An 18,548-nucleotide genomic window follows, 5' to 3' on the forward strand; every position below is an offset into this window, starting at 1 on the left:
TCCCAATGAAAAATAGTTAGACAGTTCAAAAATGTATTTAATGTAAAAGAGATGTATGTTTCTGGACGATGCACCATATTGCCAAAATGACGGAGCGATGCAGATTACTGTTCGATTTGAGAGGGGTGCGCCTCTCCCCGTTTTGGCCCGGTAACGTGACCAGCCTATGCCCGGTGCCCAGCGGTTCAGCAGAATCGAATCCGCCCATCGGGCAGAACTCATTTTGACAACGGGAACACTAAACAAAAACAGACAGAATAACCATCAAATAAAAACAGCAAACTATGTCTCTATCGGAATATTGACCTGCGTACTCAACGTTATATTCAGACTCCAATTCGGATTTATCCCAAAACTAGTCGTTTCTAGATAAAGGTTTGTTCAAAATTACTAAGCCGAAAGCTGACGTTAGTTAGCCAGTTAAATCATACATTAGAAAACTGTGGTAATTTGTTAGCTAGCTAAGGCTAGCTTACTTTAAGTAGCTAGCATACATCATTAGAAGAATTTGCTCTGTCAACCGGATTGTTGCTAGCTAAATTAGCTAGCTATACCATATAGAGGCATTCAGCTGGTTAAACGAGCTAGTTAGAAGTCCTTCTAACCTTTAGATACGACAACTGTAATGTTTTGTTGATACAGTAGCGTATTTTGGCAACATCACATTTTTTTGTGATTTTGTTGGTTTGTGTGTTTCTGTGTCTTTATATTGTTCTTAGGCCTAATTTATGTATTGACAATAACCCCTAAACGAGAGTAAGCTGAAAACGGGTTATGTGAACCATAACAATGTATTTTTCTGTTCTACAGTATTGGTGAGACTGATTTCTCCACACTGGTAATTTCAAACCTCAAGCCATCTGCCCTCTGCTCGGAGTTCAATACCCGAGAGGAGGGGGCACAAATTCAGCCTCATACAGACAGAGGGACAGACAGACCGATATATAGACAGACAGACTGGTAGAAGGACAGACAGGCCTCAGGATGCCTCTGTTCTTCAGAAAGAGGAAGCCCAGTGAGGACTCCAAGAAGCGTCTGGAGCATCAACTGTGCCTGGTAAGGAGCTTTATCTCTCTGTGTATGTGAGTAATCCGGGTATTGAAGTCAGCAGCACTTTTGGTTTTCATGCTCCCCCTCTTGACAGGGTCTGATTCCGACCTGGGTCACCAGGGCCAGAATTTACAAAGTGTCTCACAGTAGGAGTGCTGATCTATGATCAGGTCTTGCATTGACATCTTCTTTGTTTTGGCAGTCTAAAGAAGTAGGGGCTGGTGACATTCTGGACATCTCCGCTTGTGAGCTCACAGAGGTAAGTGTGATGTAGGTCTACAAATTTGCATAGATGTGTAGTATAGCAGGTATTAATGATAAATTAACGCTCAAGTCATGTTGTAAATGGAGGACAGGAGAATGTAAGAATCTTTTTGTGGGCTATCTTGTAGTCTAGTCAACACTAAAACTTCCATGTGTGCCTTTAAGTATACCAAGTTCTTCAAAGTAAAATCTAATCTCTGAAATGACAGCAGTACTATCAGCATCATGTAGCTATTAAAAAACATTGATCGTCTTGTTGACATGAAGAGGAAAATATGTCTGGTGTCCCCTCTGCTCAGGTTCCAACCAGTGCGTTCTCCATATGCAAGGTGCTACAGAAGAAGGTAAGACTACCAATTACATGTGGAAGTCTGGGTCGATAAAGGAACTTGATGAATTTAATTTAATATCACCTTCTGAATTTACTGAATGGAATTGACCTAATCTCAAGCTTGTAGGTTACAAAGTGCAGAAGTGTTGCTCTTTAGAAGACTGGTAAGCCAATAACATCCCTGTGTGACTCTTTGATCTACCAAGGTCTTCATTCTCCATGGAAACCAACTGAAGTCCATGGTGCCCAAAGGCTGTTGCATCAACTTTCTGGTCACACTAAAGGTTTGAAGACAAAACATTGCATTGGACAAAGTAGGCATTACCTAGCCTGTATAGGACACAGTATGCATTACCTAGCCTGTATAGGACACAGTATGCATTACCTAGCCTGTATAGGACACAGTATGCATTACCTAGCCTGTATAGGACACAGTATGCATTACCTAGCCTGTATAGGACACAGTAGGCATTACCTAGCCTGTATAGGACACATTAGGCCTAAGCATTGCATAGGACACTGCACATTGCACAGGACAAAAACACCACAAAAACATCACTAAAGATGCGAGGTATGGACAATGGGAGCATTACATTAGACACTAGTAGTATTAGATAGGGCAAGACATGTACTGTACTGGATGAGCACAAAGGACAAATCAAACACGACTATACAGTCATTTCATTGGGGGGAAGAAAAAAAACATTAGAAATTCCATTCAGTCTTTTTCAAAATGAATACCTGTTATTAGTTGATCAATATGTACATTTAGTGATATAACGAGTTGAAGGAACTAGTATTTTTTGTTGACTCGATTTACGTTTGATGAGTTGTGTTTAACCTAATAAGCATTATGGGTTAGTTAGTCAATGACTTAACCATAATTACCTGCATGATTCAGCAAACATTCAATCGGATGACTCCTTCCAACGAGGTACATCCTTACCCTTCCCGCTCTCCCTGTCCATTTCTCATAGGTGTTGGATTTGCACGAGAACATGCTGACCGCCCTCCCTGACGATATAGGGCAACTGGCATCCCTGCAGGTCAGATCATCATACATATAATAGCCTTTCAAGCTAGAATCCTTAACTGAAACATTAAGAAATTGTGCTCCCATCCCCTGTTTTGCGAAAAAGCTGAGTGATGGTGCTGGAGAAATGTAACCACTCTCACAGTCATAGACAGAGCTATGGATGCAAATGTATAGTTTTAACCATTATTTGAGGCTATTCAGTGTTTGTTTACATTTACGTTGCTTACAAACATTGGAGTTAAACAAGCTTATATTTTGTGTTCCGATGGGGTACAACAGTTGAACTAAACTAATGAGGCATTTAGAAGTTATTCTTTAAGAATCAATGAGTATATATCATTAATATTTAAGTTCAAAAATGGATGTAGCCATTAAGGATTCTAGCTTTAATAACAGAAGGATATCAATGGAAACATACTGTACCTAAATGGATGCTCACCCACTGCCATTTTGAATCCTCCACTTAGGTGCTGAATATAGAAAATAACCAGATCAAGGCCCTGCCGGACTCCATTGGGAATCTCAGACTTCTGCAGACCCTCAATGTGAAAGGTTTGTTTACCTTTGGTCTGAATGGGGTAGCCTTCCAGGGGAATCCAACTTAGGAAGTATATTTTATTCGGGAAAAGGATGAATGGATTTTGACTTAGTTTGAATAGGATATGGATTTGTTGGTGTATGTGTCTGTCGGTATGGCATTGTGTTTGTAAAGTACTTTATCTTCCTCCATAGGTAATTGTCTAAGTCAGCTGCCTACCTCTGTGGGCCGTATGAGCAGCCTGCGCACACTTGACCTGAGTGAGAACAGTGTGAGGGAGTTACCCCGGGACCTGGCTCTGGCACGCACTCTAGAGGTGTGTGTGTGTACTCGTACATTGCCAGATGGAATGTTGCTTAATTGTAATTATAGGTCGACCGAGTATGATTTTTTTCAACGTCGATACCGATTATTGGCGGTCCCAAAAAAAGCCGATACCGATTAATCGGCCGATTTACAAACTTTAAAAAAAACTTTTTTGTTTGTTGTAATAATGACAATTACAACAATACTGAATGAACACTTATTTTAACTTAATATAATACATCAATAAAATCAATTTAGCTTCAAGTAAATAATAAAATATGTTACATTTGGTTTAAATAATGCAAAAACAAAGTGTTGGAGAAGAAAGTAAAAGTGCAATATGTGCCATGTAAAAAAGCTAATGTTTAAGTTCCTTGCTCAGAACATGAGAACATATGAAAGCTGGTGGTTCCTTTTAACATGAGACTTCAATAATCCAAGGTAAGAGGTTTTAGGTTGTAGTTAATAAAGTATTTATAGGACTATTTCTCTCTCTACCATTTTGTATTTGATATACCTTTGACTATTGGATGTTCTTATAGGGACTTTAGTATTGCCAGTGTAACAGTATAGCTTCCGTCCCTCTCCTCGCCCCTACCTGGGTTCGAACCAGGGACACATCGACAACAGCCAAGGGGAACAACTACTCCAAGTCTCAGAGCGAGTGACGTTTGAAACTCTATTAGCGCGCACCCCGCTAACTAGCTAGCCATTTCACATCGGTTACACCAGCCTAATCTCGGGAGTTGATAGGCTTGAAGTCATAAACAGCGCAATGCTTGAAGCACAGCGAAGAGCTGCTGGCATAACTCACGAAAGTGCTGTTTGAATGAATGCTTACGATCCTGCTGCTGCCTACCACCGCTCAATCAGACTGCTCTATCAAATATCAAATCATAGACTTAATAATAACACACAGAAATACTAGCCTTTGGTCATTAATATGGTCGAATCCGGAAACTATCATTTCGAAAACAAAACTTTTATTATTTCAGTGAAATACGGAACCGTTCCGTATTTTATCTAACGGGTGGCATCCCTAAGTATTGCTGTTACATTGTACAACCTTCAATGTTATGTCATAATTACGTAAAAATCTGGCAAATTAGTTCGCAACGAGCCAGGCGGCCCAAACTGTTGCATATACCCTGACTCTGCGTGCAATGAACGCAAGAGAAGTGACACAATTTCACCTGGTTAATATTGCCTGCTAACCTGGATTTCTTTTAGCCAAATATGCAGGTTTAAAAATATATACTTCTGTTTATTGATTTTAAGAAAGGCATTGGTGTTTATGGTTAGGTACAGTCGTGCAACGATTGTGCTTTTTTTCTCAAATGCGCTGTTGTTAAATCATCCCCCGTTTGGCAAAGTTGGCTGTCTTTGTTAGGAAGAAATAGTCTTCACACAGTTCGCAACGGGCCAGGCAGCCCAAACGGCTGAATATACCCTGACTCTGTTGCAAGAGAAGTGACACAATTCACCTAGTTAAAAGAAATCCATGTTAGCAGGCAATATTAACTCAATATGCAGGTTTAAAAATATATACTTCTATGTATTGATTTTAAGAAAGGCATTGATGTTTATGGTTAGGTACACGTCGTTGGAGCAACGACAGTCCTTTTTCGCGAATGCGCACCGCATCGTTTATATGCGACGCAGGACACACTAGATAAACTAGTAATATCATCAACCATGTGTAGTTAACTAGTGATTATGTTTGATTGATTTTTACAAGATAAGTTTAATGCTAGCTAGCAACTTACTTTGGCTTCTTACTGCATTCGTGTAACAGGCAGGATCCTCGTGGAGTGCAATGAGAGGCAGGTGGTTATAGCGTTTAACTAGTTAACTGTAAGGTTGCAAGATTGAATCCCCGAGCTGACAAGGTAAAAGTCTGTTGTTCTGCCCCTGAACAAGGCAGTTAACCCACCGCTCCTAGGCCGTCATTGAAAATAAGAATGTGTTCTTTAACTGACTTGCCGAGTTAAATAAAGGTGTAAAAAAAAATAAAAAAATCTGACCAAATCGGTGTCCAAAAATACAGATTTCCGATTGTTTTGAAAACTTGAAATTGGCCCTAATTAATCAGCCATTCCGATTAATCGGTCGACCTCTATTTGGAATAACACTCATTTACATTCTGTACATTCTGTTAACAACCGGTCTGTGTTTTCTCACACCAGAGCCTGACCCTGGACGCTGCTCTCATGTCCTACCCCCCTGCCTCGGTGTGCACCATGGGGACTGAGGACATCCAACGGTTCCTCTGCACTGGTGAGTTAGAAAAGTACTATTAGTATAGTGTTACTCAGACAATTTTGGTGGAATTGCAATGTAGACATGTGGTCCCTGCTGTACTATGAAACAGTGCAGTTATTCCATAATTTCAGGACTTCTGATTCAGACACCCCAAACAAACTTGCTCAGTTTCCAAGAAAATGGCAACAGAACATGACATAAGTATAAGGAAGTCCCTAGTCAGGCAAGAGGAAATTCAGTCAATACTCTCACTTCTACCCACTCATTTACACACTTTGTCTCATCTGTCTGTCTGTGTGTGTGTGTGTTTTGACAGAGCTGGGGGAGGAGTACTGCCCCTCGTCTCAGTTCCTGCTGCCCGTGCTAGAGAGTGACTCAGGGAAGCAGAGCCCGGACGATGTGGACAGTCTGGAGGGGGCCTGGCAGGTGAGTGCTGGCCTGGGCTGTCACCTTGCAACCATCTTAGTTCTGTGGAGCAGCAAGGGCCATTTTTAGAGAGGAACATACACCAACCTTTCACAGAGCAATGAAGGAGCTCTCTCTTTCATTCTTTTACAAACACGCACATATGAAAGCACGCACACACACCATGAGATGGACCCACACACCATGACAATCTCAATGTAATGATTTATTTGATTATTGTCATAACTGTCTGACTGATTACACTGCTTGTTTCCCTGTCTCCATTTGCAGAGTAAGTTCAATGAGTTTGAGAAGAGAAAGGTACTATAGGAGACTTTTTAATCACATTTTATCGACACTCAATGGCTGGTGACTCAGAGTTAATGACAGTCTCTATCACTTTCTTTCTTTCTCTCACACACACGCACACACACAGGAGCAGAAGCACCAGGAGAAACTGGCATTTGAGCGTCAGCTGGAAAAGAAGCAGAAGGAGCATCACCAGCTCATCCTTATGAACAACTCCCACAAGGAGAACATCCTGCTGTCTGTCAGACAGGTGACTGCTGGGCTCACACACACACACACGCACCACACAGACACACAATCTCTAATATAGCAACCATCACAGTCATTGTAAAGACCCTTGGAAAGCCCATAATAGTCTTTAGCGTTCAGTGGCAACCTTCATTAGAACTTCATTTAGTATAAGACTACATATGCCTTACTACAGTGTTATTCAGAGCCGGGGTCTTGACCCCTAATGGTGTGGCACAACAATATATAGATATACAGTGCCTTCGGAAAGTATTCGGACCCCTTGACTTTTCCCACATTTTTTTTCATTATAACCTTATTCTGAAATGGATTAAATAAAACTTTCTTCATCAATCTACACACAATACCCCATAAAGACAAAGGGAAAACAGGTTTTTAGAAGGGTTTGCAAATATATGTAAATAAAGTATTTCTGTTTTTTTATTTTTAATAAGTATTCAGACCCTTTGCTATGAGACTCAAAATTGAGCTCAGGTGCATCCTGTTTCCATTGATCATCCTTGAGATGTTTCTACGACTTGATTGGAATCCACTTGTGGTAAATTCAGTTGGACATTGGACATGATTTGGAAAGGCACACACCTGTCTATATAAGGTCCCACAGTTGACAGTGCATGTCAGAGCAAAAACCAAGCCATGAGGTCAAAGGAATTGTCCGTAGCGCTCCGAGACAGGATTAAAATCAAATCAAATCAAATTTTATTTGTCACATACACATGGTTAGCAGATGTTAATGCGAAATGCTTGTGCTTCTAGTTCCTACAATGCAGTAATAACCAACAAGTAATCTAGCTAACAATTCCAAAACTACTACCTTATAGACACAAGTGTAAGGGGATAAAGAATATGTACATAAAGATATATGAATGAGTGATGGTACAGAGCGGCATAGGCAACATACAGTAGATGGTATTGAGTGCAGTATATACATATGAGATGAGTATGTAAACAAAGTGGCATAGGTAAAGTGGCTAGTGATACATGTATTACATTAAGATGCAGTAGATGATATAGAGTACAGTATATACATATACATATGAGATGAATAATGTAGGGTATGTAAACATTATATTAGGTAGCATTGTTTGTTTGTGTCCAGGCACAGATCTGGGGAAGGGTAGCAAAAACAATTCTGCAGCATTGAAGGTTCCCAAGAGCACATTGGCCTCCATCATTCTTAAATGGAACATGTTTGGAACCACCAAGACTTCCTAGAGCTGGCCGCCCGGCCAAACTGAGCAATCTCTTGACAGAGCTCCAGAGTTAATCTGTGGAAATGAGAGAACCCTCCAGAAGGACTCCCATCTTTGCAGCACTCCACCAATCAGGCCTTTATGATAGAGTGGCCAGACAGAAGCCACTCCTCAGTAAAAGGCACATGACAGCCCGCTTGGAGTTTGCCAAAAGGAACCTAAAGACTCTCAGACCATGAGAAACAAGATTCTATGGTCTGAAACCAAGAATGAACTCTTTGGCCTGAATGCCAAGCATCACGTCTGGAGGAAACCTGGTACCATTCCTATGGTAAAGCATGGTGGTGGCAGCATCATGTTGTGGGGATGTTTTTCAGCGGCAAGGACTGGAGACGAGTCAGGATCGATGTAGAGATGAACGGAGCAAATTACAGGGAGATCCTTGAAGAAAACCTGCTCCAGAGCACTCAGGACCTCGGACTGGTTGCGAAGGTTCAACTTCCAACAGGACAATGACCTTAAGCACACAACCAAGACAATGCAGGAGTGTCTTCAGGACAAGTCTCTGAATGTCCTTGAGTGGCCCAGCCAGAGCCCGGACTTGAACGCGATCGAACATCTCTAGAGAGACCTGAAAATAGCTGTGCAGCAATGCTCTCCATCCAACCTGACGGAGCTTGAGAAGATCTGCAGAGAAGAATGGAAGAAAGTCCCCAAATACAGGTGTGCCAAGCTTGTAGTGTCATACCCAAGAAGACTCAAGACTATAATCGCTACCAAAGGTGCTTCAACAAAGTACTGTTGTGTCTGAATACTTATGTAAGTTTGATATTGCAGTTCATAAATTAGCAAAAATGTCTATAAACCAGTTTTTGCTTTGACATTATAGGGTATTGTGTGTAGATTGAGGGGGGGGGGTAAACTAATACATTTTATGTTAAGGCTGTAACCTGACAAAATGTGGAAAAAGTTAAGGGGTCTGAATACTTTCCGAAGGAACTGTTTATTGAGTAAATGTATTTATTGGTTTCTTTACATTTTGATAAGAGATGTTATTTGTTGACGTAAAATCGAATTGTACCGATTTTTAAGATTGTGTCATTAGATTTGGGGTGAAGTCGCAAGAAATTCTTGGGTCATAAACAGCGCAATGCTTGAAGCACAGCGAAGAGCTGCTGGCATAACTCACGAAAGTGCTGTTTGAATGAATGCTTACGATCCTGCTGCTGCCTACCACCGCTCAATCAGACTGCTCTATCAAATATCAAATCATAGACTTAATAATAACACACAGAAATACTAGCCTTTGGTCATTAATATGGTCGAATCCGGAAACTATCATTTCGAAAACAAAATGGGGTCCCCAGAACTCTAGCAGAAGAAATGGGTTCCCTGCTGAAAAAGTTTCAATATCATTGCCCTATTACTATATGTCAGAGAATGTTGAGTTGAGCTGGCCAATCCTTTACTCCCTGCCTCGGCACTTCTCTTCCCCTCTACAGGTCATACCTTGATGAAGGCATTTGCTGAAACGTGTTGGGTTTAATAATGTTTTTTTTTTTCAAAGCAGACTTCCATTGTCCTATTAAAAGTTGACATACAATAATTGATTTATTGGGTGCATTTCCCCAGATATAATTTATTTTTGCTGTCACAGTACACAGCAGCACCTCTGTAGCACTTCGGGGTAAAGTTCCTTGCTCAAGGGCACAACGGCGGTAGGTTGTCATGTCTTCTCCCCCTCTCCAGGAACAGGAGCGTCTGGAGCTAGGCGTGTCAGTGCAGCAGAGGTTCCAGGAGGTTGAGAGGCAGAGGATTCTGGGTAAGGTCCGCCAGGCCGAGACGGGCATCGCTAACCGCATCAACAACCTGCTACTGGACAACAAACGGTGAGGACTAGCGAGAGAGAGCGAGGAGGAGAGGGAGGGGGGTGCGCACGTTTGGCAGGTTTACTCGTAATAAAAGTGGACAATGAGATGCAGAAAAAGGAGACGTGTTCAATATTCTAAAAATAATGGATGATGACATTTGTTGACATGTATCATTAATCTTGATCTTGTGGTCTTGGTCTTGAGACCACATAAATGCAGTCTGGGTCTCTGTCTCAGTTAATGGTCTCAAACAAGACCATGTTGTTGGTACTAAACTTTACCCAATACATATTTTTGTCAGTGTTCTGTGACTAAATAGGGGTGACATAGCACACAATTGCCAGGGTACCTTGGTTCACTAATGTGGCAGCTGGGCACTAGGCTCTGCATCCAAATGGCACCCTATTCCCTATGTAGTGTACTACTTTTGACCAAGAGAAGTGCACTATATAGGGTGCCATTTGGACTGCAACATGGGTCTTGAGGCTGGCCGTGGGTCTCAAGAGCTCTAGGCTTAACTCCCATCTCTGATTGACTGTATGTTTGTGTGTGTCTTTTCAGACAAAGAAAGAGTTCAGAGTTTCTTCAACAGTTGGAGCAGGACCGGTAAGTGGGAGAGAGCCTTTCTTATCGATCCACCCTTACTGGAGCAATCCATCTATGATCCTAGAAGCTAAAAGATTACAGCTCTTTCGCTGACTGAGGTACTCAACGATCTGACTCATATTCCAAATAGAAAGACTATTTACGAACGGTGCCAAATGGAAGCTGCAGGCCAGAATTTCCTTCTAGAATACTTATTAAAAAATTTTTAAAATATTAAAACGGAATACTGCTGAAAAAGAATTGTTGCAGTGTGAGATGTCTTTCTTTCCATTATTCTGTGCAGGATACGGATGGAGCATCTGACAGCCATCACACAAGAAGAGACCAACTCACTCAGGAAGAGAGAGGTAGCAGGTGAGCATGGGAAATGTAGTCTCCAAGAAAAAGTCCAGAGCAAGTTTGGAAGGAGGGCAATGTGGATTGAAGCTATAACCTCTGAACGGATTGCAGTTAGCATAAGGAATGGGGTCTCTCAAAGTCTTATCTTTGTTTTTCCTTTGTCTCCTCTCTCTCTTGTCTCTCTTTCTTTCTCCAGTGGCCATGCAGAAGATGTTGTCAGAGAGCTGCTCTATGCGTCTGATGCAGGAAGCCAGTGACTCACGCAGACAGAGTCTGGTCTCTGAGGCCTGCAGGAGGTCAGTACACACAGACAGACCCACACGTTTGTTTTACTATCCTTGTGGGACCAAACAATTGATTCCCTTTCAAAAATCTATTTTCCTAACCCTAATTTTAACCCTAACGCTTAATTCTAATCCTAACCCTAAACATAAACCCAGTCTTTAAAATAGCTTTTTTTCCTTGTGGGGACTAGCGAAATTCTAGTCAGAATTCTTCTTGTTTTACTGTCCTTGAGGACTTCTGGTCCACATAAGGATAGTAAAACCAAAGCACGCACACACACACCACATGCTTTATCAATGAGATATTGTTTGGTGTAGTTCTCTTTGAGCACTTTATTTTTGTAGGAGGTTCCTGATTAGAAACGCATTTCCACCTTGCTTCCTCTCTCCTCTCGTCGTAGTCTGGAGAGTCAGGACAGGAAGTTCGATCAGGTGCTTTCGCTCCAGCAGCTAGACAAATCCAAAGCCATCGCTTGTATCCTACAGGAGGTAAAATCTATATTTACTGCTATGTGCATCACAGATAGATAGTAAACAAATATTTACAATGTTTTCACAAGCTAGTGAGAATGTCTAGTGTTACATGAAACACTTGGTACTGACATCGCACTTTGTTAAGGTTGGATCGTACGTTGGAACGACTATAGAAACAGGTAGCCGACTAAACTCAACTCCACGATTTAGAGTTGAACGGTGACTGGTGGTGGTCAGGCTGGACATTGTCCTGTGTAAATGCAGGCTATTCTTTGGGCGCTGAAAGTCTTTGATAAAACAACATCATTCTATGTGATGTTAGATCTCTAGTTTGCCCACACAAGTCGCCACTCAACTCCATTGTAAATCGTGGAAAACAAGGAAACCCAGCCCAGTTGAAATAGCTGACATTAGTTACTCTCTGTGGCCCTCTACAGGAGGAGATGCAGAAGGCAGCCTTCCAGGTACTGCAGCTGCAGAAGGACAGTGTGCACGGCTACATCCAACAACAGGTACCTGTGGTAACACACCGTCAACATGCATTCAGTATGAATTCACTGTCATTCGATATACACACATTAAGTGTCATTTTATATAACATTCAGTATCTTTCAATATTACACACATTCAATATTTATATCATTAACAGGAATACTACACACTATTCAACAAATCTGGCAATACAGAGGTGTATTAGTCCTGTGTTAGATCTATAGACCCTTGACAACATTATTATTTATTTGTAATCATTTTTGGACATCTCCACTATGACGTCTGTATCATTCAATCACACACGTTGAATATCAAGGTTTAGACAAACTTTAGGCTGTAGAAACCAACTGGGAGTGCAGGCTTTTGTTCCAGCCCATCACTAACTAACAGCTGATCCCTCCCAGCCTTTTCTGTTGTTTTTATGTTTGGGGAAGACTGCTTGTCTGAAGGTAGAATCATGCAGTTTCCATTAGTCCCAGTGCTTTTTGCATTACATGCCATCATCCCCCTACCGAGTTTGCTGCCGGAGCCTCCAGCTCACCTCCCTGTTATGTTCATATGTTTCTAGATCAGGCTAATAGAAGGAGAGTTAATGCAGCTGACTAAACTGGAGGTTAAGAGACACAATCTGGACGCTGAGAACCTGCAGGTACGTCATAGATATAAGCAAATAGTTTGACATCACTGACATGTAGCCTAGCGGTTAAGAGCGTTGCTGGTTCGAATCCCTGAGCCGACTACGTGAAAATCTGTCGATGCCCTTAAGTAAAGCACTTAACCCAAATTGCTTCTGTAAGTCGCTCTAGATAAAGAGTGTCTGCTAAAATTACGAGATTATGTCATGACTATTTTACATACACTACAAAACTAGATCCCCCTCACTTCTATCCTGTCCCTACCCCGGCTTCTATCCTGTCCCTACCCCGGCTTCTATCCTGTCCCTACCCCGGCTTCTTTTCTTGAATATTCTACCTTGGTTTAGCCCCTCCATGTCATTCTGCCATGAGTACATTTCATGCCTCTTATTTGAAGATGACAGGGTGTGGGCATTGAGCATGGATAAGATATTACACAGCATTATGCATGACGGTATGTGACTAATTATTCGTATAGATTGGGATTATTATACAAATATTCTCTTATTTTCTCTGGTGAACTCTATTAGGCAGGTTAGTGAGGTTTAGACAAACTTGCATGAGGAACTGCCAGTGTCCTCTGACGTGTGTGCGTGCGCGCAGGAGGTGCTGTGGGAGCAGCGATCGGCTCTCAGTGACCTGCTGCAGCAGCTGTTGAAGGAGAAGGACCAGAGAGAGGTGGAGCTGAGACAGGTCCTCCAGGAGATGGAGCTGAAGAGTGACTCCAACCAGCAGAACTACTGGCTGATCCAGTACCAGAGGCTGCTGGACGCCAAGCCTCTGTTGCTACGCATGCAGGTATGTACACTACCTTATACCACCATAATACACCACCTGTGTGGCTATTGGTAGAGCATGCACTTGCAGCACCAGGACACTGTGGGTTCGATTCCCGCTGGGGCAGCCCATTCAATAAAGTTGTGTAGCATCTGCTAAATGGTGTATGTTATTTTTATATTACCAAAAATTATACACAGAATAAATTCCAAAGCATTGAGTTTTTTTAATGAAGGATAATGTCCCTGGATAATTTTTTGAATGTTGTTCCCCTCCTCAAAGATATTGAATTGACCTAAACTCTTCTCTCTCTGTGTCTCTCTGTCTCAGGAGGTTGGTGTGGAGAGTGACCTTGTCAGTCTGCTGTGTAAGCTGTCAGCCCAGCACTATCTCCCCATCATGGCCCACCACAGAGTCACTTCCGAGGCCCTGCGCCACATGACCACAAAGACCTCCGTAAGGTGTGTAAAAATGAAGTTTGTGTCATGGAATCAACACAGACATGGCAATTCCATAACATGTTTTAAAGGTGCTACACATAGGATATTTCTGCATTGTAATTTCAAAAAATGTCCATAATATATCTGTAGTTATAGTGGAATGATAGTGTTTCACAGTATTCCTTACCTGCCAGTGTTGTGATTGGCTGTGATATTTGCCTATTGATTTCTCCTGCCGGAGTGGCATCTGTTGTCAAGCTGGGAAAAATGTTCTGACTTTGAGGCTGTGTTATCTAGTAGAATTGGTCATTTCCTGGCTGCTAAAATTCTACAGTTCTTTCATTTTGTGAGAAAACGATCACAGAATAGTGTAGGGAGTCATTGTACCATCTAAATCGCTGTGAAACATATTAAAATAACAAAAAACGCGTTTTTACAGCTGTTTAAAGCTGGTTGACTAAAACTGAAAGCAACTTTTGGTTTTGGTTCACCAGCTTCAAAGAGCTGTAAAAACACTTTTTTTTGTTATTTAAAATATATTACACAGCGATTTAGATCGTACACTTCAGTGCTTGTTCTCTCAAACTAAAGTTGAGTGAACAGTGTAGAATTTTGAAACATTTTCTGGAGAAAAAAAGAATGTGTCGCACCTTTTTAATGTCAGTGTGTTCAAATTATTGTGTGTGTGTGTGTGTGTGTGTCCCCCCTCTGCTTTTCTCCCAGCTGGGAATCAATGAGATGGGTATCCAGAAGGCTCTTCTCAACTGGGCCAGGGAGCAGCCCACCACGCCTTCTGAAGGTACACACACACTCTGCTTTAAACAAGTCACCTACTGCACTATTGGGTGATAGAATGTGCTACAAATGCATTTTTTATCCATTACTGTGTCACCTAATTCTCTCCCTCTCCCCCAGGGGCCTGCAAGGCCGATCCTCAGGAAGAGGAAGCTGTCCCGTCACCATCTTCTCTGCCCAGTGCCCCCGGCGAGACACCCACCTCCACTCCTCCACTGACCCCCATCAACCCCTCAGCCCCCAGCCTCATCGACGGCCCGGGTAGCTCAGAGTGTGTGGTGTGCATGGAGACAGGGGTAAGCAGGCAGACATTCAGACACTCCAGTTATTGTATTCTGTCTCCCTCTCCATTTAGTTTTATCCAAAGTGACTTACAGTCATGTGTGCATACATTCTAGGTAATCTTCCAAGCGCCTCTGAGCTACACAGCTACACAGGACCACACCACCTCTCATTGTGTGTCTGTCTCTCAGTCTCAGGTAATCTTCCTGCCCTGTGGCCACGTGTGCTGTTGCCAGATGTGCAGCGATGCCCTCCAGACCTGCCCCTTGTGTCGCAGCAACATCGCCCAGCACCTACGCCTCTACCACGGCTAAAGGTCCTTCTTTCCAACCCTCTGAGGCCTCAATGTGGCCTTGGAGAGCCACAAGCACTCTACCTGCAGGCTTTTGTTCCAGCACTCACTTCGTCTTATGCCTGGCAATATGTGCAACTCTTATCATACAAGTCTAGGAAATAGCCTGTTTTCTCATCTTTAACTCTGTCAACCAAGTCACTTTTTTTATTCACATTTTGTGACCCAAAAGGGACAAGGTCAATCAATGACTGTTAGTTGTGGTGGGGGATATATGTCTTGCCTTAGTGAACTAACTGTCTGAGGGACTGTACCTTTGCTCACTCCTCTCTTCATAGTTGAAATAGTGGTTGGCCACCCTTTAAAATGCATCATCATACATATCTATGCGCATCCATCCAATGGTAACCAATGACACTTTTCTGATCTCTCTCTCTTTCTCCATTCAAGTGCTCTTATAGTCATTTGTAAACATAGCATGCTACAGGTTATTGGAAACTTATGTTGTACGGAATGATACCATCAAACAATCTGAGTGTTAAACATATGCTGAATATGAAGACATTTAATGATATTCGATTGAAATTGTAATGTGGTGATGTAAGTGTTATGTTCCTTAGCTGGTTATGTGATCACTTTCAACTTGTGTGTGTATTCAGCTTCTGAATGTATTCTCTTGGTCATACTTTCTCCTAGCATTTGCCACAGTAGATCACCTATATGTACTGTCAATGGCTTTTCACGCACTGAGCCGAGCTGAACTGGGCTGGGCCCGGTTTCCCAAAATCATCTTGTGGCTAAGTGAATCGTAAGAACCTTCGTCGTAGGAGCGTTGTTTCCCAAAACCATCGTTACTAAAGATGCACTTAACGCTTGTTATTTAACGGTAGCCTCAGACCACTTGTAGAACAACTAAGTGCGTCGTTACATTTTTTTGCCCTTTCAGTTTATACACGATCTACGGATGTTTACCTGTGACCGCCGATAACTACAAATACAACGTTTCCAATGTCTTTGCAATTGTTACGTACAAGCGAATGATACCAATTAAAACCGAGATGTGTTGGCTACATAGGCCAATATGTAAATCAGTTTCATGTTAATTCCATCGAGTTATTTTGCTCATTTTAGTGCTGTCTAATTTTCCTCCATTGAATGTAGAACGTGCGCACTGATGTTCCAAAGCTACGACTGTGCATTATTATAGGATAGCCTCAACATTGGAATAAGACGTCTCAATATTTGCAGCCATATGGTGATATCTCGGAGCTGAGCCGTCGTCGTATTGTGGAACAATTTGAATGGAGAAATCTGATCCAAGGGCAGCACTGCCTTTGTTTCGACACCACCAGTATAAAAAAATGCTCCAACGACGCACTTAGAGAATGTTCCCAATGTAGTGCTTTGGGAAACATGAGATTTCTGCGGTCGTTATAGGAACGATCCATCGTTAAAAACATTTGTGAGCTTAAATTGCATCGCTATCGGGAAAACCCGGGGCCTGGTCTGGTTAGGCGTCTACCATGTCATAAGAAAATCTCTGGTTAGGTTTGGCAAACTTGTGTGAAAAGAGTATCAGTGTCAGGTACATGATCACTTAAAGCTGCTCTAGAATGTAAATATATACAGAAAAATGTATAGAATATCCTTTAATTTGTATGCAGTCAAATATAATAGTTACACTGCATACAATAGCATGTTATACACACACCTGTTTAATATTTACTTATTGCTTAGATTGATATACACTATTGGAAGGAAACTGAACAAACGAAATGGGCAGATAAAATATCATATGTGGGTGTCATTTGATGCAGTGGGCATAGCCTCGGACCTAGCCTCGATGGAAACCATATTGCTAATTTAAGAGTATATCACATGGTCAGGCCTCCAGCCTCAGATTTATGCCTGCATCGCTCTCGGTCTTCTATGCATTAAATGCTGAACTTTCTAGATGTTAAACCACTTCAGTCTATTTAATGTATACTTCTTTCATTCCGGTGTTGGTAAGTATGGGTTGTCATCACTTAGGCAACACTCCGTATCCTGCTATAATGACCATAGGAATTCATGCATTAAAAGAAGGCATGTTCATGTAGCCTTGCTTATATTGAATTATTTCATGCCATGCATGTTGTCACTTTATGACAGTGTTATTGCAGGATACGTGGAGTAACGGTTACCGCCACTTCTCTTCACTGGTAGTTTGATGGAAAAACCCTATGCAAATAAAATCTGCTCTACCATTTTTTGTTTGTGATTTGACAGTGCATTATCTTAGTCGTTTAATGCACTGATATTTATTGAATAAAATGTAAATTACATTTTGATAGTACACTGGTCGCAAATCAAACATGCGAAAGTGCGTTTTGATCATTTAATTCAGACATGAATTCCTGAACTACAAGACAAAAAACAAATGTTTTATGAAGTTGTAGGGATGAGGCTTGTAAAACATATATTTTGTAGCTGCCCAGAACATACTGTGTTATACTGTCCAAGAAAATCTCACTTTCAAAAGTTAATATTGTTAACTCAAACCAAAATAAGGTGTTTAATAGGGGCTCCCGAGTGGCGCAGCAGTCTAAGGCACTGCATCTTAGTGTTAGAGGCGTCATTACAGACCTTGGCTCAATTCCAGGGTGTATCACAACTGGCCGTGATTGAGAGTCCCAATTGGCCCAGCGTCGTTACAGGGTTTAGCCAGGGTAGGCCGTTTAAATAAAAACGTTTTTTTAAATGAATAAACATGGTATAAAACAAATGTGGACATTAATAAATGCATTTGTATAGCTTCCAAAATCTTTTTTTTTTTTTTAACAATGGTGGGGGAGGTACAACTTCCATCTACTTTGATTGGTCAATTTGGACTGGGAGAGGCTGTACTTGACAAGACATTTCCTCAATAAGAACCATGAGAGATGATGGCATTGGGCCATTCTCTGAGCCAGTCCAAGCCTTAGAAGGTGTTTCTTCTCTGGATGTACTTGGTGTCTTCACCCTTGTTTTCTAGGCCTTCCGAATTGATGGACTCTTCCTCCACTTGAGCCTCAGACCACAAGGACCTAACAATAGAGGTCCAGGCTGTCTGAGTAACTCCACGGTCCTCTTTTTCTTGTATTGATCCATCGGATCGATTCATCTCTGTATCATCATCATCCCTCCTATTTTACTCTACTGCTTTTGTCCATTTCTCCTCCTCTTCCACCTTTTCTTCTTCCTCTGGATTGTGGGCTGTTAGCAGATCCAGGGTGACACTCTGTAGGATGGGGAATGTTAACACAACATATTTTCCTTGTTTACATTAACAACATGCTC

The 18,548-nt window shown here is 41.8% G+C and overlaps 2 protein-coding genes across 4 annotated transcripts in view; one reads left to right on the forward strand and one right to left on the reverse strand.

Moving 5' to 3' along the window:
• On the forward strand, positions 1–17,478 carry lrsam1 (leucine rich repeat and sterile alpha motif containing 1). The gene is made up of 25 exons (XM_046368027.1): positions 1–375; positions 811–1,056; positions 1,253–1,309; positions 1,614–1,658; positions 1,852–1,929; positions 2,623–2,691; positions 3,149–3,233; positions 3,414–3,535; positions 5,712–5,802; positions 6,104–6,213; positions 6,484–6,513; positions 6,629–6,751; positions 9,693–9,832; positions 10,376–10,420; positions 10,704–10,774; positions 10,956–11,055; positions 11,445–11,532; positions 11,955–12,029; positions 12,578–12,658; positions 13,248–13,442; positions 13,752–13,882; positions 14,585–14,660; positions 14,777–14,849; positions 14,894–14,952; positions 15,130–17,478. The coding sequence occupies exons 2-25, from the start codon at positions 985–987 to the stop codon at positions 15,250–15,252; spliced, it is 2,139 nt and encodes a 712-aa protein (XP_046223983.1). The 5' UTR covers positions 1–375; positions 811–984; the 3' UTR covers positions 15,253–17,478.
• Positions 16,919–18,548, reverse strand: part of fkbp15a (FKBP prolyl isomerase family member 15a) — a 25,688-nt gene continuing 24,058 nt past the window's right edge. For all 3 annotated transcript variants that reach the window (XM_046290435.1, XM_046290434.1, XM_046290433.1), the window contains exon 26: positions 16,919–18,489. In XM_046290435.1, coding sequence (XP_046146391.1) covers positions 18,400–18,489 — 90 coding nt within the window. In that variant the 3' untranslated portion in view covers positions 16,919–18,399. The remainder of the gene's footprint in view (positions 18,490–18,548) is intronic.

This window comes from Oncorhynchus gorbuscha, linkage group LG11 (assembly GCF_021184085.1).
Source record: "Oncorhynchus gorbuscha isolate QuinsamMale2020 ecotype Even-year linkage group LG11, OgorEven_v1.0, whole genome shotgun sequence".
Classification (NCBI taxonomy): domain Eukaryota; kingdom Metazoa; phylum Chordata; class Actinopteri; order Salmoniformes; family Salmonidae; genus Oncorhynchus; species Oncorhynchus gorbuscha.